Genomic DNA, 26,310 nt, shown 5'->3' on the forward strand with positions numbered 1-26,310 from the left:
CCTTCGCTCACCGTTGGGTTCGGCACGGCTCCCTCCGAACGAGCGTCACTTTGCTGTGGGGGTCCTCAGCGATGCTACAGCAGCCTCTCGCTCTCGGCCACTTCCACTGAGATTCAGGGTGCCCAGCAGCCCCCTGCTATCTCCACACGCAGATGCAGTCCAGACACTGCAAGATAACATGTTTAATATAAAGCTAATTAACCCAGCTGCACCGGGCAAAGTTATTAACAACAGAGCAGAAGACATGTCATCTTTGTCAATCATGTTCAGAACACCCAGCTTCTCTTTACTGTTCAGACAAAGGGAAGCACTGCTGTTAATTTGGCCCTGGGACTCGGGCAGCGTGGAGGAAACAAAGCGAGAAGGAGCCAGCGAGGTCTCAAGCAGCACAAACAGAAGCCAGGAAAGCCAGAGCAGTCGTGCAAGCGAAGGTTTTCGGGAGGATGCGAGAAACGCCAAAGCACAAATACTACTGAAACCATCACACTCTGCTCTGAAACAACAATTGCACTGATCTTATTACAAGTTCTGGTTCTATACATCAGACTTATTTCTTGTAATTAGGAGGGAAGACAGCAGCCTCTGACCCAACCAGGAGCACGTTGACTCAGTGCAGGCAGAAAGGAGGCTCTTCCCATCGGAGTACTGAAAATAATCCCTGGGAAGAGACAAATTCAGAGGCACAATGCTACATCCTCAGCCCCAGCCCCAGCTTGTCTCCCAGGGGCCTTTCTCCTAAAAAGCCAGTGACAGCACTGACTGCCGTGACAGCAGGAAGCCACCAGAGACGTCTCTGCAAGTGTCAGAATAAATTACCTGTTTTCTCAGGCTTTTGACACCTCGCACTCCCGGGCAGACCAGGCAAGATGCTGTATAGGAAAAGCTCTATATACATTGGAGGAAGCTGGAGAACCCAGTCATATAGCTGGGCTCTTGAAGCGTCCAACACACTCACAAAGAAATTGAACTGTCTGATGGGACTAAGGAGCCCCACAAATACTTACAGATCGCTGGCTACCAAGCCAGTAAACAACTCATGTTCCAGGTATACTGTGTTTTGAATGCCATTGCTAGAACAGACTTAATGACAAAGGTCCCAAGTGCTGGAAAGATGCAAATGGCTTCTGTTAAATCATGGTTCCTGTTAAAAGTACAGCATTTTAGCTTTCATGATAACCTGGACAAGCCCCAAAAGCATATGATCTCCACACATCTGTATTCCTAGAAAACAAAGGATAAATAGAAAGCATTCAATAATAAAGAAGTCAACAGCTGCAGGGCCATCTCATGGCCGGGGGGGTCAGAACATGCAACCTGCCAGCTCACAGAGCTTCAGTGCTTCCTGCTGTTGGCCACCATCTTCTGGTCCACGACACACTCCCACTAAAAACAGCATCTTAGCTGTGTGGTTGCAAAGGAAACATTCACAATGGGGACCGATGATAAATCAGTGCGATGATAACTGCTGAAGCTGCAAGGAGCCTTGAAAGGGCAGCAGGAAATAGGAGGTTAATTTGAGCAGGCTGGTGAACACAAGCCCAATAGTGCCAACGCAAACATCAGCCTTTAGCTACCTTGCAGCTGATCGAGCGCACCAGCAAAGAGCATGAAATGTCACCCTGTGTGCATCTGCACAAGCTGCTCCAACATTTCAGCCAGTTGTCACAACCACAGACGTGGAGCTTCACCAGAGCCTGGCTGGACAGTTCAGCCCGACCCTGCTAACAGGAAGGGGGAGCGGAACAGGTGGGCAGTGCTGTGCTGCCAGGGCACTGGAAAGGAGAGCAAAGAGTCCTCCCTAGACCACAGGATACCGAGGAGCAGAGTTGAAGCACGTATGTGCAGTCAGAGCAGCAACCGAGGCTGAGTATTTGCCTAGCAACATTTTGAATATATTTAGAGCTGGCTGATAGAGGAGGAAGAGAAGCACCACAAAAGCAAGATGTCATTAAGAATGATCAGCTCCTAAAGCTTAGTTGGGATGTAGGACATGTTTCCTCAGGTCCATGCAGGCACCATACCCGGGGCAACAACAAAATGCAGGTTCAGCCATTGTTCCTGATGGCAAGGGTACCTCAGACAATAGCAGTAAAGCCATGATGGCAAGGGAAAGTGGTGGCTCTTGTCCAAAGTCTTCCCCCCTGCACCTTCCCTCTGTGCTGCAGATGGTGTCTGCATGCTGAGTACTCAGACAAAGCACAAGTGTCAGAACAGAGCAGATATAGCAGCAGCGAGAGCGCTAAGCATGACATGTCTTCTTCTGTGGCACATACAGGTGCCCCAGCTGATGGAAGGGACAATGGACTGGCCATAGCCCTACCCACCTGTTGGCACCCAAACCCCATGCTTCTGACACTCGGCAGAGTCCAAGAACCTAAGAGAGCTAATCCCGTCCCTGCTCCCCAACAATAAATAACTCCTTCTGGGGAGGGTAGGGCACATTCAGGAGCAGTTTGCCCACCTTCCCTGCTCCTCTGACCAGTGAATCCATCCTTTTGCTGCTTTCTGGCACTGGTAAACGTCCTCTCCCGTCCTCTCCCTTAATAAACCCAGCAGTTTTTTCCCTGTGACAGCGCAGACCTTCCAACGCAGGAGGAGGGAGCTGTAGGGAGGGACTTGAGGTGGGAGGCAGGGAGAGCTCAGGGGTAAGAAACATCTGAACCACCATTCACATGATTTAAAAGAGCAAGGGCTCAGGAGACGTGGTGTTCTTCCCTGTGTGCAAAGTAGCTTCTCCCTTGCAGCTACACAGCTGTCAGAAGAGTTCCTCCTGCTGCCATGGCACTGAGATGCAGACAGCACAAGTGGAGTCCAGAGAGGATTTAAAGTACAAGGAAAAACAAACAAGCAAACCTCCCTTCTTGTTCAAGTGTTTTGTGAGCCTCCAAGCATGAGGAAGCCCCAGGATGCATCAAAAGACTGAGCACAGCAAATGTTTCCATGGTCTGAGGGTTTCCTGTGATGGTCCCCAGCTCCCCTGACTCCACGTACCTAGCCTGGCAGCTCAGCTCTTTTCTGAGATGTTTCTGAATTTCTACAAGACTGTCCCTGGAGCTCGCATGAGTGAAGAACCATCAGGTCAGCAGCACAGACTGCTCCAAAATCCACTGTAGGCCACTAGGAGAAAGGGGAGGCAGATTTCTGCAGAAACTCACTGACCTGCAAAGAGAATTATAAAGCTCTTTTGTGCTTTGGAAGAACACAAATTTATAAGGTTTTTAACTTGCTGGGTCTTGTTATTGTAATCTACAGCCCCTTCAAGTTACAGTATCAACACCAACCCTTGCCAAGTGTTGGCTTTACTTATTCAGTGCCTCAGTTTACCCACAGGGAAAGCAAGCTGCCCAAGCTCATAAAAAAAGTGTGACAGAACTGGGAATAAGCTCACAAATGCCAGCCCCCAACCCCACACTCAGGGCTCAGGGTGCTTGGAGAACAGCCCGCCCTCCCCAGGGACGCCCCATTAGCCTGGCCCAGGGACAACTGCTTCGCACATGTTGCTGTGGCACTGCCAGTTTCCATCCCAGCTGCTGTATCAACAAACCCGAATCCCCCTTTGGAGTCCTGCTCATTTCCAATTCTACATCTCTAAGTTTTCATGAATAATGCCACTCTGATCTAGCTGCTTAGTGGCTCCCTGCTCACCTCAGATATGGACTCCTGGGCTTAGCTAATCCCCTTTCTTTTCCCTTGCCCCCAGTCCCAAAACCACAAACCATGATGGCTCCTCTTTTCCCCAGGCTCCCATCCCCATCCTCAGGTGGGAGCAGAAGCCATGCAACATTCCCAGCAGTCTTCTCAAGCTACTCCCTCAGGCCATGGAGCAGCGCAGCTCAGTAGCAAAGCAAATCACGAAATACAATTGCGTAACAAGAAGCAAAAGAGATGCAGGAGGGAATAATCTTGCTTATAAAATGATTAAGGCAACAGCTGCAGAGCTCGCTGGCTGCCACCATGCCTGCAGGGAGAGCAGGGCAGCACTAGCAGCCTTGAGGATTTGGGCTAAGGGGAGAGGGATAGGCAGATGGAGGAGGAACAATGTGCAGGAGAGGATTCAACAGCAGAATAAAACAAAAACACGTCTTTTGACTTCGATTTGCTACTAGATATCCTCAGGTTCATCTTAGATCTCCCAGAGCCAGCTGGGAAAAGTTTGTACAGGTAGGTGAAAACAATCCAAGGCTGACGGGGCATGAAGCGGGGAGAGAAGCCAAAGGGGACTACACAGAGAGCTGCTAGCCTGAGTATTTTTGACTTAGGAGGCTATTGAACCAGGCCTGACACTTTGAAAAGCTCAGACTTTACCTCAGTTGTTATTCACCTTGTGCTGTCCAGCACAGTCATAATCCACCAGTTGCTACTCCGACCACCAGGCTCATGTTCCAAGAAGCAAACTCTGCCTTTTGTAAGTGACACTACCAAGTGAGTTCAAAATGCCTATCTACCATGTCAGTCTGACAAGCTGAATTTGATCATAAGGCGCAACTATAGAGGTACGCAGACTCCAGGCTGGTGGGATGCAAGCAGCTCTCCATTCCTCATTAGCTCAGCATGGCACTCTAGCTAATCTGCCTGGCAACTTGGCAAGCACCGTGTCAGCACAGTTACCTGGCTTCTGCCCTACCTAGGGATGGTGCACATGGGCTTGGATTTTCCTCCAGTTGTCCTTATACTCCTGGACTGGATCATCCTTCAGCTGCTGAAACATGACAAAAGCTTGGTGAAAGGATCCTTACTCCCTGTGGATCGTCCTCTGTAGTTTCCCTGCTGCATTTGCCTTGTTTCAGAAGTGCCATTGGTGCTGATCTCTGAAGCGCTCATTGATTGTCTTCTTTCTGATCTCTGTCTGTTCTTTCCCTTCTTCTTGCAGTTTGAATTGCCACTATCGACCAGGGCATCTCCTACAATCATTTGATCTACAGCAGTAGTCTCAGAGAATAGCATCTTTGATGTGATTTATTAAAACAAAGATTCTGCATTTAATTGCATCCATTCCTTCATGGCAGGGCTGTGATAGCATCACAACCTTTCAGCTTTGCACTCAGCCATCTGTTTTCAAAGCAAAGCCCATGTGTTATTGCTTCTATGTGTGGGATCCTTTCCTGCTTGAGGTTGTCTCCTCCTCACCCATCTAAGCCATTCCAGTTTTGGGGCTCTGTCAAAAATAATTCTCCAGTTCAGTGAGAAATTTTGCACCTGCAAACTCCAGAGTCAAAAAATGCTTAAGCACTGAATAAATACTGTGGTTCTGTCTTGAGGAGAATGATGTATTTAAGCTGCATCATAAAACACTTTCCAATCCATTAGTAACTAAATACGATGTTAAACAACAACTGTTAGCAATAAAGACTTAAAAATCAGCAGGCACAGATAGCTTGCACCCACGAGTCCTACAAGAGCTGCCTGAGGCTATCTCCAACCCACTTATTTATTTTTTTAATAATGCTTGAAACAAAGAAATTTCAGCAGACTTACAGAGTATAAAATGTGGCAATACTCAAAAAGGCCAAACAAGATGATTAAGTAAGGAAGAAACTAACTAGCCTGCATAGAGAAAATAATGAAAAACCCAGTAGGGAATTTATTATAAAAGCCTTTGAAGATGTGTGTACAACTTTTCAGAGTGATCCATCTGTTCATGCCTTTCTGTCTCTGCCAAGTAGTGGTCTAATTCTTGATCCATCTCTTACTACCTATGTCCTGACAGTTTTTCATTAACTTTGATATTCCCCATTATGCCTTCATTTTGTGAAGCAGCTCTTTTGCTTTCCCCCTCCGCATAACTTTCATAGCAGCCTCTAGTAATTAGAGCTCTCACTTGCTAGATGCTTCTTTCTTGTATTTGAAGTCAAGTAATAACTTGTTACTCAGCTTATCTTTGGCTCTTCCCAGCCTTGCTTTGCACTGGCATAGTTGGTGCTTGTGCTCCTGTTGACCTTTATTTAAATACTGCTCCTGAGACTTGCTTCAATGGGAATTTGCCTGCAAGTTATCAAATTGTTTAAATTCATTTTCTTCAGCTGCACTGGCTTTATTTGGCTGTTCTCATACAGTTCACAAATGTCAAATAAAGATGTACCACCTTGCACATGCTCATTCTCACCTCAACCACTTTCCCCACTTCACATCTAGTTTCCTTCTCTACCTTGTAACCAAATAGTTACTGTCCCTAAAGCATTCCAAGGGATCAGCACACTCCCAGGGTGGGACTCAGCTGGCCCAACACAGATGCCTTCATATGGGCAAGTAACTTAAACTCCCTTTCTGTTTACCGGAGAAACCCAGGTACTTCAGAACTACCTCATGCTAAAACGCACAGTGAAAAAAACCCAAAAGGTCAGATGAACGAAGCCTGAAAACTACCTTTTGTCAACTGCAAGACAGCAGGATGACTGGCTTTGGATGAAATCTGGAGATAAAACAGCGACTGCAAGAATTGTAAATATGGACAAAGCAATTTACAGCAATCATAACACTTGGTAGACTATGCCCATTCAGATAAAACACAAACTTTGTATTTCCAGAACATGCATTACATTGGGCTATAGCCACAGAGTTAAGAAATGGTGTATTAGAAAACAATTCCAAAGTGCATAGCAACCACATTCCTTGGATATAAACTAGGAAGCAGTGGTAGGAGCAATGAAGATTTATTTCAACATATGGAATTGGGAGACTGATATTGGAAGACGGTGTACAGTTTGGGAAACCACACAGGTAAACCAAAAAAAATGAGAAGAGGCACAGGAGACTGAGGGCTAGAGAAAGCAACTTGCCTTGAAAGTTTCTGTTTGGTTAGCAAAAAGATTAAGCAGTGTCTTGAAGACAGAGCACAAAAACTACATTAAAACACCAGGTTATGAAAAAGCCCCATTCTTGTTGAGAAACACATAATGCAATGATGGCTGGAGTTTAGAAACCTAGAAACCTGGCAGGTTCAAATCAAATGCAAATGGAATCAGTCACCAGTGTCCACCCACACGAGATCACTCACCTGCAGAAAGAAGCCATTCTTTCTTTAGAGCGCAGTGAGAAGTAGTTTTACTTCAGACATTATCAGCATTTTCTGAACAATATTTCATGTCTTTTCCTTATAGTCATCTCCCTACACTCTAGCACAACTGCTTTATCAGCAGCCCGCCCTTCCAGAAGGATAGCCCTGAGATCAGACAGTATCCAAAGACCAACTTGCACTTTCTTGAAGCAATACAAGATGTCAACAGGCTTTCCAGTAACCATCTATTAGCCCAGTGTATCACATTGTGCAGGCCACCGTCCAGTTTCTAGCTGTCCTAGCTTTACTTCAGCAGCCACTGGAATATGCCTAAACAGACTGGTTGGCTGTCCTCCAGCACTGATCTGGGCATCAATGTGCAGCCTTAAATAAGGATGCTGTATTTCGTTTCCCCCCCCATCTAGTTCCACCCCGAGGATGACAACCCCTTGTTACAATGTACTCGGAAGTCTATGTTGCCCTGGCACAGAGCCAGATTCTGATTCACAAGGTTCTAGTTTCATTACAGACTCTCCCATTTAGTTCACAGCAAGGGCCTCATTTGTACAAAACTGTGCATCAGTCTGATGTCATGGACACCACACACTCAACATAAGAATGACTTAAAACATTGGGTTCCTGAATAAAGTGCTTGATCTGTCAAATGAAGTGTTCACAGGCAACCTACCAGAAGTTCAATGAATATACCCATTAAACCTGACATGTCATACATATTTACAATTTAACACGTCTTTAACGTGGAGAAATAAACCCGCTTCAACAGGCAGCACTTTTCTCATTCACATCTACCGGTTTCACTTCCTGCTGTGCTTATCAGCACATCGCTTGGACTGCAGTAAAACCTGACCTCCTAGAATTGCAGTCCAGCAACATGGGTGTGCCGAAAGCTGGTGCAGATCACCCATGTCCTAGATCAAACTCCTCAATGGGTCCATTTAAAGTCAATGTCGCTACTTCAATCGTGCATGTGAGGGAGAGAGGAAAGGGGGGGGTGGGAACACCCCAAGATCTAGATGTAAAGAAAATGCTTGAAAGAAGAAGTATTTATTACAAAATTAAATTCCAAATTCTACTTCATTTTCCATGATCTTCTGTTCAAAATACATTTATAGCTCAAAGGAACATTCTCCCATCCACACTGTATGGTGCAGTAATTACACCTTAGTTAGAAGACATTCAGTTCATGGACAGATGCACACACACACACACGCAGGATTAGTAAGAAATGTTCAGAATACATGACTGAATTACAAAAGAAGCCCTCTCACTGCTGCTCCAAACTCTCCCCCAGTCAGGGGCAAGTTCTCCAAGCTGGCTCTAAACAGTGCCTCTTATAAAACACAACAAACTCATTTGGCAAAGTTTTAGGACCAAGTAAAAATTCAGCAGGAGTGGTTTCTGTGCTAGTATGTCCCCTACCTCAGGTATCATTTGTGAGAACCATAGCCCTTGACTTTCAAGTAAAAAGCATAAGAGTTAAAAAAGTAAAGCAACTCACAGCCAACCATGCAACCAAGGTCTCAGTACTTTCAAGACGACAGAGACAATTTCCAGTCCTGACTGCTTGTAGCCCCCAGCTCCCCAAAGATGCAAGTGTGCTATGGAGGTGGTGTTCTTATCCTCAGCCTTCCTTTCCCAGCAGGGAAGACTTACACTGTTCCACACATTTTTGGTTTTATGACACGCACTTGTCAATGTGTGGGGTCACTTGCTGTAAATGGGAAAAAAAAAAAATCTTACCTATATTCCCCACCTGGCAGAGGCACAGGGCACCGCTAAGCAGATTTTCACATTGCCAGCAGGATCCTGAGAGGAGGAAACAGTGTTATAATGGTGCTCGTGCGCAGAGTGCCAACCCAGAGGGTAAGTCACACAGGCACGGCCTCTGGAAGGGAAGCCACTAAGCATGGCAATGGAGAATTTCAAGTAAATGCCTGCGCTTCCTATGTTGACACTCTCAAGTCCCTTGAAAACAATTCTCAGAGAGATAAGGAAGCTACTGTCAAATAACACATCTGTTTACCTTTCCATAACAAGGTTCTGCTTTTGCTCTCAGTGCACATGACAGTATCTGGAGTGGATGAATACCTATGTGTCCTGTCCCACCCCTTGTACGGCACCCCTAAGAAAAGGATGCACAGCCTAAAAACTGGAGGAGCAGCAAAGGTGTATCCTGTACTTTGGGCATACCTGAAGAAGCAGAAGCAAAGAGGAGATACAAAAATGTAGATCCTGTCAATGCCCTGTGTTCATCAGTACATCCTTCCAATTAAGATGGAAAAGAAAACTCTCTGCAGATAAGAGAGATGCAGACGAGATGCCCTCCCACCCACAGGGCTGTGAACTATGCTGGTACGCAGCGCATGACAGGAACTTTGGCACAGGAACCTCCATTCAAATCCTCCTCATGATCACATCCTCATCTGATAGCATGAGTAGTCCATTTAGTGGAGACAGGCCAGTCCATGCTGCTGGAACAGGTGTGTGCACATTGGTGTCCTGAAGTGACTGTTAACAGAAACCTTTTAAGATGGATGGATTGTCTAGGATGAAGCTAGATGAGCCTAGAAGCCTTCTATCTATCCTTCAAAGACTGAAGAGCTGAAAATATGAGTTTACACATGAGAAAGGAACGTGGCAGCCTGTAGCTTTCTGTGATTTGAATCCACAGATACAGTTTCATGAAATACTTTGCCAGTGATAAAAGGAGTCCCATCAAGCGAAGTTCAAAGAGAGCAGCTGCTCCAAAGAACAGCATCTTCTGGCCTCAGAAAGCACCATTAGCTGTCTTCCACATGACTGGGGAAGAAGATGAATAAGCAGTCCTCAAAGAGAACTTGAACTCATTCCACAAGCACAAATGGAAAAAATGAACTGAAGCAGCCCAAATTCCATTCAGAAAGAAGAATGCCCTGCACCTATTGCCTCACACCTGCACCACTGAGACATTTTAAGTCAGTCACTAAGGGAATCCCATTTATTGTATTTTATTGAATTCACAAAATAAGTTACTATTACATACAGCTATGGCCTTACAGGTTTTGTTTTGAGAACCAAACACTGAAGGTTAAATTCTAACTAAAATAACTGAAAAGCCAACCCTTGGAGTTCAGAGGGTGCAGAGGAGATGTCTGCTCTACAATCTTCAAATGTATACCTTTTATTACTTCTAACTCCAGATTAAAACAAAAGAGAGAAACAAAAGAAAAGATTCTGCTGCAAGTTGCTCCCTCTTGTGGAATAGCTAGATGTTTTTCACTGTATGCCTCCATCCCCTTACCAGCACACAAGGTCTAAGAAATAGTCCCAATCCCAACCAAGTGCTTTCAGAGGGTTCCTGAAATGGCAGTCCTAAAGAAAAACAAACCTTTGTCCGTATTGAAACAGAACCTGGGCTTGTGCACGGGAAGGTGGGATGGGAGCACAACATTTGCTACTTTCAGCTGGCCAATCCCCAGACTCAGCCACCAATCCCCACCCAAAAGATTATTAGTAATAAAGGATAGAGGGACCCTGGCCAAAGAACGCACTGGCTCACCTTCCTCAGGCAGCTCCTACAAAGCTAACCCCTTCATAACTGAAGTAACCAAGGTTATCGAATTAATTTTTGCTTTCCCACAGATTTAAATTGATGAATAAAGAATGTTAGAAACTGTCATTCCAAAACACTCACATGCTTCTTAGAGTTTGTTTGGTTTGTTGGGGGGTTTTTGTTAATGTTAAGGGCAAGTGGGTGATTGTATGTGCTGGAAAAAAACCCTGCACTTTAAATCATGGCTTTTATGAGCTCTTCTGGCAAATCCTCCCCATGGTAATAAGACTACCTTAGGGAAAGCTCATATTCAGGATAGCAAGGTATTAAGGCAATAATCTCACCAAGACCAGAAGATGCTGAATCACACTGCTACAAAGGCAGCACTGCACTGTCTGCCTGCCACATTGCCAACAGTTAACAATTCACAGCGGCCGTCAGATCAAGCAGGATCTGAAGAAGTTTGCAGCCTTCTCCCCCATCCTTCTTGTGTATCTATCACCTCTGTGAACCCCTGGCTCATGTAGGTGGGAGCACTTCCTGCAATAGCAAGTGGAAAGGAATCATCAAGCCCAGTAGCTAATTAGTGCAATGACTTCCCACCATGTATTACCAGCAGGTGATTAACTCAAAAACTTCAGAATCAAAAGCACAGGTCCATACCATCGGAGTTAGCATCAAAAAGTCAACTTCTGAGAGAGATGTGACATACCAAGCCAGAGCCTTACAATAGCAAGCAGCTGCCTTACTGAACAGTGCTATGGATCTCTACTGAAGAGGAATGAAAGCAAGTCTGACTGGAGTCTCAGTCCCCCCCACAGAACCACTATGCTAATGCAGCCCTTCTGTGTTGTAGGAAATACATTAGAATTCAAAGTTTGGTAAGAGAAATGAACGCACGATTCATGTTTCAAGACAGACACCCTCACCTGCTGCTCTCCCTGTACCTGCAATTTTGATGCAAGGCTGAGGAGCAGAGCAAGAACTCTGAAATGAAAGGCTTGGTTTTAATGAAACATACACAAAAGAGTTTTGCAAATATTACTTCTTTAGACAGGAACACAGCTGGGATCCAAGTGTCCTTCATGTTAGATGCTACAAACTAGCAACCTTGAACTGTGACAAGAAATTGAAATCGGGTGAAGAGATGGAGTAAAAGGAACATAGACCTAACACAGAAAAAAGGCACCTAATAAATAGAATTCTGCTTTCTTGGAAGGGGTGGATTCAACATCCAATGGCTCTTAACAGACAAAGAATTTTTGCCTGGCCTCACATTTCCTTCAGTACAGTAATTTGATGTTCAGCCATTAATGAGAGGGAACTTGTTCAATATTGAAATACAGTGAACAGATACCATGGCACTGACAGCCAGTTTTGCAGATGCTACATTCAGTAAGATGAAGCCTTCCCCCTGAAAGCACAGGTACTGTCACTGGAATAGCTGGGATCAAAAGATGAACGACAGCTGTCTGTAAAATTTCCAAGCTACCATTTCAGTCTCTAGTACAACCCCAAGAAGCTGGACTTCACAGCATACTGGGGCAGAAAATATATCATCTGCTATTTCCACTGTAATTTCCTTAACAGTTTCAGATGGAACTGCAAAGAAGCTACTAAGTGCTGAGCTGGAACAGTGGCTCTAAGCACAGGCCCGCCAGGTGATTGTTATAAATGATTAAAGGTGACCAGAAAGCAAGGCAGTATACAGGAATAAATAATCTCCATCTCCCCTGTCTGCAGAGGGCCTAGGAGACAGGCAAGGCACAGTGGCTCAGGAGATTTCAAGCAGACCCCTTTCAGTCAAATTCCAAAAGTTCAGGGTCAGAACAAAAAAATGCAGACAGTCAGGGCAGGGTGGAATGGAGGTCCACAGCTACTTACATGAAGCTTTCAAAAGCCTCGCTGTAAGAAAGGTTGTTAATCATGATAAAAGTCCTAATGTCTCAGACACTGTCTGGCTCTCAAACAGTAACAGTGCTTGAATTACAAGAAGGAAGACACACACACACACACACACACACACGCAACTACACACAGCCTCCAACTTGTCCTGGTCTGGCTGCTGGAATGCCACTGCTGTTTGACTGATACATATTGCTTTAAAGAATTGAGATTTAAGCAGCCAGTTGTCCAGAAATATAACCTAAGGATTCAGGACATGAGTCTTTTTAAGACGACCTTCTCATGATCATCCTCTGCATCTTCCAATGCAGGCAGTGCAAACAAATGCCAAAGCAACAGGGCTACTGTACCCAGCGTTCTCCAGAGAGGGCATTTTACAGTCACAGGTCTCCAAAGCACCAAAACCAGCCCGACATGCAGCTGATCTCATGCTTCTCATCCACTGTTCCCAGGCTTCCTTTGCTGCCTCTAGAACTCCCAGGAGTCCATCCACCGGAGCCCTGCCATGGGGCTGCTAGGGTCAGAGGCCATGGGTCCTATCATCCCGTAGGACAGAGGATGGAAGAGGTAGAAGCTGTGGAAAGAAACCAAATGCCCATCAGGGACTGCACAGTTTTCCCTCTCAAGAACACTGCAGCAGATTAGTCCACACAAATATGGGACCTTTTGGTTTTGGGCCGTTCTAAGTACCACTGAGGATCTTCTAATCTCTGCCAAACACAACATATATACATAGTACACAGTTCTATTGCAGTATTTTCTCTTAGAAAGCAACAGCTTTGGAGAAAAGCCAGCTGAGAAAACCTACAGTAATGAAGAATTTGGCTGTATTTGAGGGATCTGGCATGATCTAGCATTGGGACTACAATCAGAAACCACTGCACTGTGGGTTCAGAGGAGAATGGTGTTCACACTGAGTGCTGTGATAAAAGGAAGACTCCCTGCAATGGAAAGATGTTTTATAATGCATTAATGGGACACAGATGCAGAATCTAATAAATTTTATAAATAAATATATTTATAATAAAGGGTTTAGGACTGGGTTTCACGATGTCTGACAAGTTCAGCAGGGAAGAGAGGCAGAGAAAAAGGCTAAGGATAATTAACAGGCAGTAAGGTATCCATTGAGACAGTGACTGTCACACATTCAGGGAAAGTTCAGTTTTCAGCACTCACCTGTACATGATGAGCAGAACCAGTGCCAGGAACCCCCCTCCATACACTTTTCTAGCTGTAGTGCTAGGTAACAGGAATCCAGCACAGAACTTCAGTAGAGCGTCCCAGGTGATTCCTAGAAGAAGGAAGAGGTAGAAGTTGGGAGCAGTGCAGAGGCCAAAGAACAGAATTGTTAGGTTCAGTCATAGACTGGGCTGCCAAAGCTCTGTTAACAGCAGAAGACTTTGTCAATGTTCATTTACCCTAATAACCTTCAGAACTATAGGGATTGTTCTGCATCAGCAGAAGGCTCTTTTTTCCTACCTTTTGAATAAATGCAAAAAAGATCTGGGTCCCAGATGCTAAGTTAGTTGGTACAAAATCACACGAAAAACTACCAAGACTGAATTATAAACAGACATGACAGAAAAGTGGGGGCAGCAAACAAAGGGAAGTAACTTGTATAAAAACATGTATTAGAACAGTGAAACAGCAAAGAATAGGAATCACATCTTGAAATTCAAATGCCCTAAGCACTGGCCATGACTGCCTCTTCAGAGTTGTAACAAAAAAAGGACAATTTGGCACTGTGCTGCTTTGTGGAAAACATTTTGAATTAGTCAATGTTTTCAAGCACTTTGCACAAGCAAGCAGAAAACCTATTAAACCCCCCCAAACTGTTCAGCCTGAAAACATTCTATTTAACAGAATTTCACCTGTTTCGTTGCCTTGTCTTCTCCCAGACTCTAGTATTTACCTGTCAACATGCTGGAAAAAAGCATGGCAGGAAAGTAGTGGTGAAAGTAGAGAACTCGTCCCATCATAAAAAAAGGGAGGTAATGAAGGAGCCAGCCCAGCGCGATCTGCCCTCCACCATGTAGCATGACTCTGGACAGTTCTGGAACACAAATAAACAGCAGAGGCAAAACTCAGCTACAGCTCCTACTTGCAAACCTTACCACATTAAGTAAACTCAATAGGAATGATCTTTGCAGGAAGCCATGCACTGGTCTGAAATTGCTTCAAGGCCCTGCAACATCCTAGCTGCATTCTTTATAAGCATACAAACACTTTTCAGGAGAACAGTTACTAGAAAAGATATACAAAGGGACTGGCAGGAGGCTGACCATGCTCTATGGTAAGATTGGATTTGCAGTTTCTCAGCATGTATATCAGACTAATTAGGTCATTGCAGTTTCTGATGGTTTTTATTCTCTCTGCAATAAAACTACAAGACATCCAAATGATCGCTTTGCCAGCCTTTCCTGGAAAGAAATGTTGCCTAGCTCTCAGAGCCTGGGGAAGGGAGTGAGAGCTCTGACGTCTGCATGCAGCTTAGCCAGTAACTTATCGTGTAATTTAATAGTTTCACATCACAATTAAGAATTCACTTCCCACAGGGAGATCTACAAAACAAAGCAACCACTGATGTAAACTGGAACGGTCAAAGTATGACTTTTTAGAATTTGTTAAAAGCTCCATAACCTTGGCACCTGACATAAGAAAGGATCATTGCATCTCTTGCATTTGTCATTTGCTTTGCATAAATATCAGGAAACACTTCTCATTTGAAAACACCATGCATACTACAGTAGTACAGAGCACAGGCAGAACCTGAGAGCCGGGCATTGATCCGATTGGTCTGTCTCCCTTACACCCAAAGCAGGTAGCTCCTTGCAGTACTTTTGTTGAAGACCTGTCCTGTTCACTATTGACCTGTTAGAGATATGAAGCTCCCACTCTTTTCCTTGTGGACACTGCTTGATAACCCAAGTTCAGTGCTTTCCCACCCTTGGTATACAAAGTCCTGCCATCCACACAGTTTTAAGGTGCCGGCAGAAGGCATTTATGAAAAGGAAGCCTATTATCAGTAACACATGTATAATAAGTATCTCTACTAGGAAGAACACCTTGGAAGCCTGCAAAGCAGAACAAGCTAAAAACTATGGGACGAGTAGATCTCTGAATCAGGGAAGGTTCCCTGACATACATTTTATCACCTCCTCCTACTGGTATGTCCAGATCAAATATAGTCTTTCCAACATATATACATCTGGTCATTTCTGAGCTGCAGTAATCTATGTAAGTGAGACCAACTGTGGCCAGCATCTTGTCTCTTGAGCAGCTCATATGCAACTCCCATGCTAGGCTGGGTGATCACCTCCAAAGCAGAGCTGCCATGTGAGCCGCTGACTAATCCAAGCCCTAGTCTCCTGCTAGAAAACAAGGTAGCAAAAGCCTACTGAGACTCATATCTTAGGATCACCTTAAGATGCCAACTTATACCCAGACCAGCTCCAAAATCTCCAGCAAAGGAGTGATAAGACTTTTGAGGAGCCACTGATCACACCTCCTGCCTGGGAGTCACTTCCAGAGCTCTTCTCTTTGGCTAACTGGGTGTCTCAGGGCCCTTGTTGACTTGAGGATTTCTGATCAAGTCTTACAGGCTTAGGAAGTTTGGCAACTAATCAGGAATAGTCTGCCAAGCAAAAAGTGAGATTTGTTCATCAGAGTGATTATTTCTAGGATGGAACCCTTTGTTAACAGTTGCGTTGTTCAGTGCTACACTTTCAAAGCACTATATAACTTAGTGCTTTGTATGTACAGCTACCTTGAGTATATTCTATTCAACTCAGAGCGTTTTAATACAATATTAAAAAAAAATAAATTTAAATACAGGAGTTCCAGGTTGAGCTTTTCTGTATCAGGAAACCAAGATGTTATAATAGGGATTCTATAATGCAGGGAGGATAGGAAGACTGACCTCACCTTTGAGTTCAGATGTCAGTTGGACACCTCTCTTCAGGGCCACTGCAGTGGAAACTGTTATCAGAAGATATAACCCAATAGTGACCAGATTTAGCCACCAAATCACCTACATAGGAAAAAAAGATTTTGGACTTTAGGCTGGACATGTGCACAAGAGAGGAAATGACATTCAAGCATAAGAGTACAATGAGAGAGACAGTCCAAAAGGAGGAGGGCAAGGAAGAGAATCATTGCCACTGGCAGAAGCAAGACTAAGCTAAAATTTGCTAAAGGCATTGGCTTAGAACCTCCCATTCCAACTTACCGGGTTCCCCAGCAAATAAACCCGATAATCAGTCTCATTGACACCAGAAAAACGCAGGCCCTGAGGAAACAGATAAGAAGGGAGTAAAATGGGTTTCCATCAGTCCAGTTTGTATTTTGCAGTGTCAAGGGTGAGACAAACTCCCATTCATGTAGCTCAGGTGTTACAAAATAAACTTGACAACACGTTCAATGCAATTAAGAGGTGCCATGCTTCAAGAAGCACAGCAGAACCACTTGAAAACAGAAAGGAAGGTGGATTGATCAATATACCTGGTAGTTGATGGGCCAGTGCCAAGGTTTGGATGTAACTTCATTGTCCTTTGGTTTGAGGCCGCTGTTTCCCTACAGACAAGTCAAAATAAAATTTAAATGAGCAGGCAGTTATGCTGCAAAGCCTGCCCAGCAATGTCTGGGTACACAAACACACATGAATACTCTTCCTGAGTAAAGACTGTTTTCTGTCTACATAAACACATCATCATCTGGAGATGGCCACAATAAGGACAATGAAAGTTTTTATTATTAGTTTGCAAGTGAAAATGTTCTTTGGGTACCATTACAGGCAGTATTCTCTCATTTCTCTCCTCCTGCTTTTCTGTCACTTGAGGACACATATTGCATAAGCAAGACCTTTGTTAATTAAGAGACTACTTTGACAGGTTTCCCTCCACTCTGAAAATAAAAGCCCCAGGAAGATTATTTCCATGGAAACTCATGCAGGTGCTTCTTTACCTGAGACAGTGTTACCGCTGGTTGCCATGGAAATGCTCAGCATTAATAATAACTTGCCTGACTACCTTCTTTCTCTTAAGAATCTGAGAAGAGCTTTACAAACACTAGCAAATAAAACCTTAGACTCCTTTCTCAAAACAGTAACTTCTCATTCTTCAGACAAAGGATTGAAGGGCTGGAAGCAAAAGGACTGTGGCCAAGAGCACAAAGAACAATAACAGGAAAAGACTGCAAGAGCAGTCCACCTTGAAAATATTAAATCCAGCTTCTCTTTTTATTTTTATTTTTATTCAGGGATAAACAGGGAAGACAAAAGCAGAAAACACATCAACTTGATCAACTTTAAAACAAATTAGAAGTTTTCCATTTTCAATCCAAACATTTATTGTTCTCCTAAGTGGCTGTTCAGCTAATTTTCCTGACTTTGACCACAGCAATATCCTCCTGCCTCACAAATACTAACTTAACTTTAAAACCTTCCAGTAGGGTAGGAAAAATTTCCATCTCGCCTTTACAGAACCAGATTTCAGCAGTGGAGGGATTACATAACTGGGCTGTAGCTAGATCACACCAACAGCAGAGCCAGGCATCAAGCCCAAGGCTTCCAAACTTTTAGGAGATTTAGCTGCAAGACCACCCCTTTTTCTAAGTATAAATTCAAGTAGGTTGCTGGGGCATGTAAATTCTGCCCTAGCTTGCAGCCATCATCCAGATCTTTCAGAAAATGCTATTTTTTTTTTGACACAAGAGAAAGGGGGAAGAAAACGATAACCTAGAATTAACGATATCTTACCCGAATCATAACCATGTGGGATTCTAGCAGAATTTCTGCAAAAGAGGGTTTTAAAACATCCAGGCTGATATTGGGCACTTTAGAAAAAGAGAGAAAAATAGATTAGAAGTCTGTATGCTTTAATTTTATTTGCCTCTTTCACGATAAACTAAACTCCTCCTGTGACAAATCTGCTTCCAACACCTCTTTTAATTCACTACACAATTCATTCCTATTCTAAACACAGAGGCTTGCAGTCAAAAGTATCTCTGAATGAATTTCACAACTGATTTACTCTTACATTTCCTCCTTTACTTCCAGGAGCAAGAGAAACAGATAAAAGTCCATCAAATTTCTAGCTGAAATTAGAGACATATTGTTCATAGGCTGTTGTTTATCTGTAAATGAGCCACAAGTGTGGGAATGTAAAATACATTACAACAGAAGAGGAAATTCTACCAAGTCAACAGCCCAGGATCTCTCTCTCCTTTGGCTTGCATACAGTCACTCTGGAAGGATGACGAACACTAGATGTTTTAATAACTACGATCTTAGCCCAAGTCATCTGCAATTCATGGGAAGAAAATTATATCAAATAATTCAGGCCAAATGAGGCTGTGACACATATCTAACTCCTGGATGAGGCTGCAAGGCCCATCTGTCGTTATTGGCAAACTTAGTCCTCTGTCACATTTCTATTCATTTCTTGACAGTACTGCAAAGTCATTATTTAGCATGCCCCATAAGAGAATAAAATATACCAGAACATGACGGATCCTAGCTTTACCCCAAAAAAAAAAAATCATTGAAGTATATATGACATATTCCCATCTATGACAATAATACCTAATTAAACCTATTATGTTAAAAATAACAATGTACTGCAGCATCCATAAAACACACTTTTGTTACCCATGAATATCTCAAAATTCTTAAAACTCTTTATACTTCCTCTACACTTGAAGCATTATCACCAGCTTACGGTACAAACAGTGAAGTAGAAAAACGCTATGCATCTCTGAACAACTGGCCCAAATTCAGCAAGTTCACACTTGAGCTGGGAAAGAACAACAAATTCCAAACACTGAATGCCACTTCTTGCCATGTGATAGCTCATCCCTTCCTTTAACAGCAAGCCAAGATGTACTCTCAAAGAAAAACTAAATAAATGACTTACACTTAGGGTTAATGTGATCTTCAAAGTTCCAGAGGGAATTGGGGGTCTCCTTCAGGTATGGTGTGCAGGTGACTTCCACTTGTTCCCAACCCCTGAGGAACAGCAGAACAGTTAGCCACCACCCCACAAAAGATCACTCAATATTTCCAGTTCCTCTCTGGTTTTTTTCCCCCATTTAGCTTTAAACTTCTCCATAACACCTACCATACCACTCAACCACAGCAGCTGCATTCTGACACACTCGTACATGCTTTAAGAACCATGTAGAAACCAAAACAGATTTGCAAGGCAGCCAACATCAAAATTCTACTGAATTTGAACTACATTTCTAACTTTGGGCATCTAAACTCAAAAACCTAGATCCACACATAAGCAGCGGGATTTTTGAAGATGATGCACACTGACAACTAGAAACTACTTCAAGTCAACCCTTACAGTCTATCCAGAAGAAAATCACCATCATTAATTTGAGTCAATCCGTGCCTACAGCAACTGTATTACAGACACAAAAGAATGACTTCAGAAGATCCCACCAACTATCCATTTAGTCTGTCACCCTATTTCTAGCAGGTCACATCAAACACTTTGGGAGACACTGCATCAAACCCTGCAGTAATGTGACAGATTAATAAGGAATTTTCTACTGATCACCACTTAGCAGACTTAACTCCAGTAATTAATTAATTCCATTAATTAATCACCACTTAATTCTCTGAAGGACAGTGATTACTACCCTTTAAATTCCTAAAAAAAATAAAAATCCAATATACTCTAACCATTCTTATTTGCAATTAACAAGTATGTTTTCCCCTCAGCTCTTAATGTCATCAATATTTTGTGGCGGTAACTTCACAGGGTCAATTTGTGTTAGGGGGAAAAAAAATAATACCCCCTTTCCTGAATGCTGTTGACAGAGGCAGTGATTTATTTTTTTCAAAACCAATCACATTATCTACCCATATGCCCAGTTTCACTGGTACAGTCTAAATGGCAGCTGCAATTCCTGTGCAGGCAGTCCCCAGAGGTATCTGCCTGCACTGACTATGATTCAGCACCCACAGGATTCCTTAGAAGCCCTTTCTACCATAACACATTGAAGGGAAACATAAGCTAGCAGTAACGGAGGCTGCTCTGGAAAGAGAAGCAACATGACTGCACAGCCTGCTACTTCAGGATCCATGTTAGCACCCTACACAGTACAGCTCTGCAGATACAGCAGCTTGCTTGGCATTAATCTAGATGTCTCTGTATACACCTCATTTTAATGATGAAAATATATAATTCAAGGACATACTAAATCCCTACCACTGCTAACAGCAGCTTGTTACCATTGCCCTTGCTTCAGGTGCTGCATGCAAAAATGGCAGGTCTTCCAACCACAAATTAATACCAAAAAAAAGAAATTTTGAGGATTATGGTATGGAACAGTATGAACTGCCCCAGTTTCTAGCAATTTTTCTGAACCCCAAAGATAAAACAGGCCTTGAAGAATACATCTGCCATCCCCTCCTGGACTTACCAGATGACAAGGCTCATGTCTTAGTAAGGGATATTATTTTTCAGAGCTGTATACCTTCACTGTAACAGACTGCATAACCCTAACACAGACCTTCCCCTCTGGTTATGTTTTTGGTACCTGTGAGTTACTTTTTTTATAATTTTAAGGATAAAGAAACGGAGGAAATGTGGTTATCGTTTAGTTTAAAAGTACCACTGAGCAAAGGAACATGCCAGCTCAAGACCTTGCAGGGGTGGAGGGGATTTACATGCTATTTACCATTTTGGCAGAGTCTTTCCAGAAGAGCCCAGTATACACCCTGTGGCCACATGGATTAGCCGGACCTGACTCCGTAGGACTTTGATGAGCTTCCCAGCCTTTCTGCCTACCACTTCGATCCGCCAGAAGTCATTGGAGTCTCCTGTTCCATTCTATCATGCAAACATACCACAGGAGGAAAAAAAAACCCACAAAAAAAACCATAAAAAAGGGAAAAACCCAAACAACTAGAAGACATACAGAATCAAAGCACTGCAAATAGGAACTTCTGAAACTCTTAATGGTAGCAAAGCTAAACAAAGGAGCCCAGGCTACCCGTGCTCAGACTTCACAAGAGAGATTCCCCATCAGGAAGAGATGATTCTAGACATGAGCAACCACTCACAAATACATTTGTGTCTTGTCAACCTTAAAGTTTTTTGCTTCCAATTCAAACTTCACTGTGGCTCAGTTACATTTTAAATAGGGGTAACTTGGCTGCTTCACAGAAGGGGTTTAGGCAACAGCCCCTTGCGTTTGGAAATTCAGCCTTCAAAGCAGATTTCATTTTCGTGATTCAAAATTCTGTCATCATTCTGTCAAAAAAGCGACTTGTCTATGTGACGAGGCCAAATACATAAAATAATTCTTGTCAGAGCAACTTCAAGGTTGTTCATTTTGGCATTTCTGGAGTTGAACGCTGCCAAAGCCAGACTGGCAGTAAAAGCTTAAATTTTTTTCTTATCTGCGTTCACATTAAACAGACCTTAAACATGAGATAAGATACTTCATACCGAATCATCTTCTCCTCCAGTATGGTAGATATACATCTACCACCTTGGCTAACAAACTAAACAAGCAAGAATAAATCCCGATGGCACGGTATGAACTCTCCCCAAAAGAAGCTTTTGTTTTATCTTGCCATTTACTTACTATTCCATAGCCAGTGACCTGGAAATGCTTCCTCGTCAGGGGAGCCTCATGCTGGTGACTGTGAAGATTTCTAGAAGTTCTGCAATGAAAGTAAAAGTCAAACCTCATTTTGTTTTTATGTCTCAGTCAGTTTGTGATAAGAACTTCTGTTGGAGCCATGCAGGAGCTGCCAGCGTTTTGCCCACTGAATTCCAGCCAGGGCCGGGCAGGCCGCGCCTTCACAGCCACGGGCCTCCCCCCACGTTGCTCTGAGGTTATGCCACACCAGGCAGGGCCAGAGGAGGAGGAGGGCACGAATAAATCCAACCTACCACCTCCAAGTAGAAAAAACATGGCCGGTTTTGTTCGGTTGGGTGTTTTTTAAAATGAAGAGTAAAGGTGGGGGTAACCAGCCTGCGCTCAGGAGAAGCGGAGCAGGATCCTGACCTCCCCCGATGATCGGTTTGGGCTCTGAGGGGGAAGACCGTACTATTTATTACTCGGGGGGGGTAAGTGGCCCCCATTAGCAGCCCCCCGCCCCGGCAGGGCCCGCTAACCGAGGCCGGCAGAACAACGGGGCCAGGTCCCGGCCGGCCCCTCCTCAGCGCAGGGCCCCCCCCCGCGGCTGCGGCGCGCGCGGCGCACCAGCGCCACCTGCCGGCTCCTCCCCGCAGCGCCGCACTGTCACCTCCCGCGACCGAAACCGAACCAGTGCTGCCTCATCACCGTGTCACCACCTTCGTTATCATACATTCCATTGTATAACCCAAAATTTCAAGGTGGGTTTTTTTGGAGGGTTTTTTGTATTTTGTATTTTATATAAATCTTAAAATCGTTTTGGAAACCTAAGCCCTGGTCTGTGACCATGCAATACTGAATATACATGTGATTTTTCCAGGCTCATGAGCTTAGAGCTTCTGTTAAGAAATCAAAGCTGCAGCATTGTGGCACAGTGACATTAGACTAGGTGAAGATTAAATATCAAGCCACCAGGGCTTCCTTGCTTCCGCCTGCGTGCTCCCTGCGGAGAGGGACGGCTCCAGCTGACATTTCAATTCCAAGTGTTTCACTGCGGTGAGCTCAGCGCTGTTGAAAACTTCAGCTGGATACTGCCTATGCACACAGGAACAGGACACTCGCGCTACACGGACAAAAAAACCCACATCCTATTTGCCTAGAAAACTCACGAGTGGGGATAGACAACAGAACGAGGGTTTTGAAATTGCTTCTTTGCAGAAGAGCTACCCTTAATATTGCACAGCTCAAGTCCCTCTGCTTCTTAGGTAGGTATTTCTAATCAAGTTGCGCGGTTCTGTTAAGTTTCCCATTTAACAGACACCCTTCAAAACAAACCGTAGGAGAAGAACTCCATATACCCCACACTCAAAATGCAGATATACAGACACCTGTCACACAGCCTGCTTGTGCTGGCCTAACCACATAGCCCTCCAGCAGGACAAATCTCCCACTAATTCTACACAATCACAGAATCTCTTTGAATCCCAGAAAATGTCCTTACTCTTTATGTTCCAGACGAATAATATCTCCGTGCCTCACAAATTCCACAGGGCTCGAGGGGTCTGACAGATCTGCAGAAAGAAGGCAAACTAATCATATCAATGCACTGACAAACCTATCGGGGTCTTAGAACATTTCTTGGGAATGCTCGTGCCTCAAGCTGACAACACAAGGTAAACTGATTTGTCGACTCTAAGCTTGGTGTAAACCAGTTTACAGTTTGAAGACCAGCCCTGAGGGCTACTCCAAAGAACATGACCCCAAGCAGCACATACTGCCCTTAAATAAAGAGGATGCCTGGTCAGGCTAACTGAACACCAAAACTATATTTATTTATTTATTTTATTAACTAAAAATGATTCTTGCAACACTGATTATAATTTTGTTATATCTAACTTATTCGCATTTTTTGTTGTTTTAGACAGCTCTTGTTAATTTTTATATACACATGTTGCAGGTGAAGAAAGGAAACTCTGCCAGACCAAACACTCCTCAGCTACACTAGAGGATACTCTAAAAGAACAGATGTATGTACAAACCATAGATCCTCACGTTCAGTATTCTCATCTTGTCTCAAGCAAGCACCCATGCAAATCAGTCGACCACAAGATATCAGAAAGTACCAGAACCCATCTTCTCCAGGACCCACAGCCACAATAACAGATTCCACAAAATATTAACTAAATTCAGATTAATTTCCTCTTATTTGCAGCCCTACCTAGCTGAAAAGTTGTCAATGCAACCTTCAGCTGAGAAAAGCTTCTTTACTTTTAGCTGTACGATCTGGAAAAAAAAAACCCAACTCACGGTAGACACAAACTGTTAACTGAGATGAAGCCAGATTCCCCTTGTTCTTCCTTCTCTCCCCCCTCATATCCACAAATGATACTGTGCCCTAGAGGGAACTCAGAGTATTTAAGTGAAAAACAGAAGTAGCAATTATAAAAGACATTTTACTGGTATTTGTTACCTGTATCCAAATCAGGTTTCTTTATAATCCACAGGTTATTCAAATCTTTATGCAAGTAGGCAGTGACCTGAAAGCACAGGATAAATTATTTTACCAAACAAGAAAAAAGCTGTGATAGCAGACACACATTTGCCAGCATACCAAAGTCCCAAACGAATGCACCAGTCCCATGGAAACCCTGGGATGACTTTTATGATAGTGCCCATAGAAAGTCAGGCACTGGCCACTCCTTAACCCAGATCGCACCTTTTGTTCAGCGTATAGCCCGTACACTCAGGAGCATTACACGTAATGGCAGTTCACACACATCATGAGTAACAAACAGCCTCTGACCAAACAGCTTGACCTCCTCTCACCCTACTTCAGACGCTCCTCCTACAACAACAGGATATCCAAACCTGACCTTTTTGAATAATCACTGACCAGTCAGGAGATAGAAACAGCACTGGCTTTACAGACAGACATCACTAGTAGACAACAGGCTGCCTGTGACAACCATAATACTTCTGCCAAAAGATGCAGGCAAGGTAAGGATTCAGGGATCAAATGTTAAAGCCACACACGTTACCTAGCTAACCCTTACTGGCTTGCTCAGCCTCACAGAGTAACTGCTCCTACTGCTACCATGGCCAGGAGAGCCCACCTGGCCCCAGGGTGCTGCCCCAGAGAGCAACCTTCCCAAGCAGCATGAGGAACCGTGCCCACTTTGCTCGCCCTCCTCTTCCAGCAGCAGCAGCAAGCCCTGCCCTGTGGGACCCTAGCCCAGCAGTACCAGACCTGTGCCTGCCACTCAGGTGGGATGGCCCAGCGGGCAGGTGAGAGGCAGAACATACAGGAGTGTCTGAGGTGTAAATTCCCTTCTCTCCATAGGCCCCTACCCTTGCTTGACCTCCAGTGCAGGGAGCACAGTTCGGGAGAATCTCCACCTTTTCCCACTTACCCTCACAGAAACTCCCATCAGTGTCCTCTCTAAATCCCCCCTCCCTGCTTTTAGCGTCATAAAGAACGCTCTGCACTCAAATTTTGCATATCCTTGAGCTAGTTTTGGTATGACATCTCCATCTATGATAATAAACATCAATGTCAATTTTTGGTTGGGAAGAACAGCACGAAAAGATTGAGACAAAGCTGTCATTTCTGAAAACTTCTTCCTCACCACACAGACTGAAGGGAGTTAAAAAACACTTGTTCTTCTCTGGCAACTTCCTTTCAAGGAGCTCAGAGCAATTTTTAGACACTACCATGCAAAACACAAAACACATCTTGGGAAAGCTGCAGAAGCTGCAAAGATTTGTGAAGCTTGATGATGGACAAAAATAAGAAATCAATATCTGTATTACTTAATTAGCAATACTTACATGATTTCTGGTTTTTACTTTGCTTAATCATTTGTTCAGAAGCCCTTAGAGAGTTCAGATAGTTTCATTATGGCTAGCTTACTGATGTACAGATATCTAATTTAATGAGCAAAGCCTTACACACTCTTTGGTGACAGATGAGGAAAGTAAGACCTAAAAGGAGAATAATCCATGTAAAGTGACAGAGGCCAGTGGCAGGAGTAAAAACACCACACAGTCCTGTTGCTTTTAAAAGATAGCAAAGAAACCTGTAAGATAATTTATTTGTATTAAACGTAAGTTTTACAGCCTTCCTCTCATTATGGAAGATTATTTTTAAGTCCTCTTGGCCTCCATCTGTGGAGGGTGGTCTTGGTACTACAATGAAGCCTTGTTACTCTAAGTCACCTCTCTGGTGCAAAATGGTAGGCTTTCTTCCAGAACCCTTTTTACT

At 43.8% G+C, this 26,310-nt stretch overlaps 1 protein-coding gene across 9 annotated transcripts in view; it reads right to left on the reverse strand.

Moving 5' to 3' along the window:
• POMT2 (protein O-mannosyltransferase 2) overlaps window positions 1-26,310 on the reverse strand; it is a 38,876-nt gene that overhangs the window by 1,755 nt on the left and 10,811 nt on the right. The window contains exons 10-25 of one of the 9 annotated variants that reach the window (XR_005105243.1): window positions 24,520-24,586; window positions 23,551-23,620; window positions 22,053-22,131; window positions 21,141-21,292; window positions 19,364-19,455; window positions 18,208-18,284; window positions 16,953-17,024; window positions 16,681-16,740; window positions 16,377-16,482; window positions 14,365-14,505; window positions 13,629-13,743; window positions 12,803-13,026; window positions 8,756-8,821; window positions 4,625-4,699; window positions 1,005-3,159; window positions 12-166 (exon numbers count right to left, since the gene is read on the reverse strand). Coding sequence is in view for 1 of the 9 variants with exons in the window: in XM_037394193.1 (XP_037250090.1) it covers window positions 12,921-13,026; window positions 13,629-13,743; window positions 14,365-14,505; window positions 16,377-16,482; window positions 16,681-16,740; window positions 16,953-17,024; window positions 18,208-18,284; window positions 19,364-19,455; window positions 21,141-21,292; window positions 22,053-22,131; window positions 23,551-23,620; window positions 24,520-24,586 (1,137 nt within the window). In the remaining 8 variants the exon portion in view is untranslated. The other 8 variants (XR_005105242.1, XR_005105244.1, XR_005105245.1 and 5 more) reach the window with 8 other exon arrangements.

The sequence above is a fragment of the Falco rusticolus genome, chromosome 7 (genome assembly GCF_015220075.1).
Source record: "Falco rusticolus isolate bFalRus1 chromosome 7, bFalRus1.pri, whole genome shotgun sequence".
Taxonomy (NCBI): Eukaryota; Metazoa; Chordata; class Aves; order Falconiformes; family Falconidae; genus Falco; species Falco rusticolus.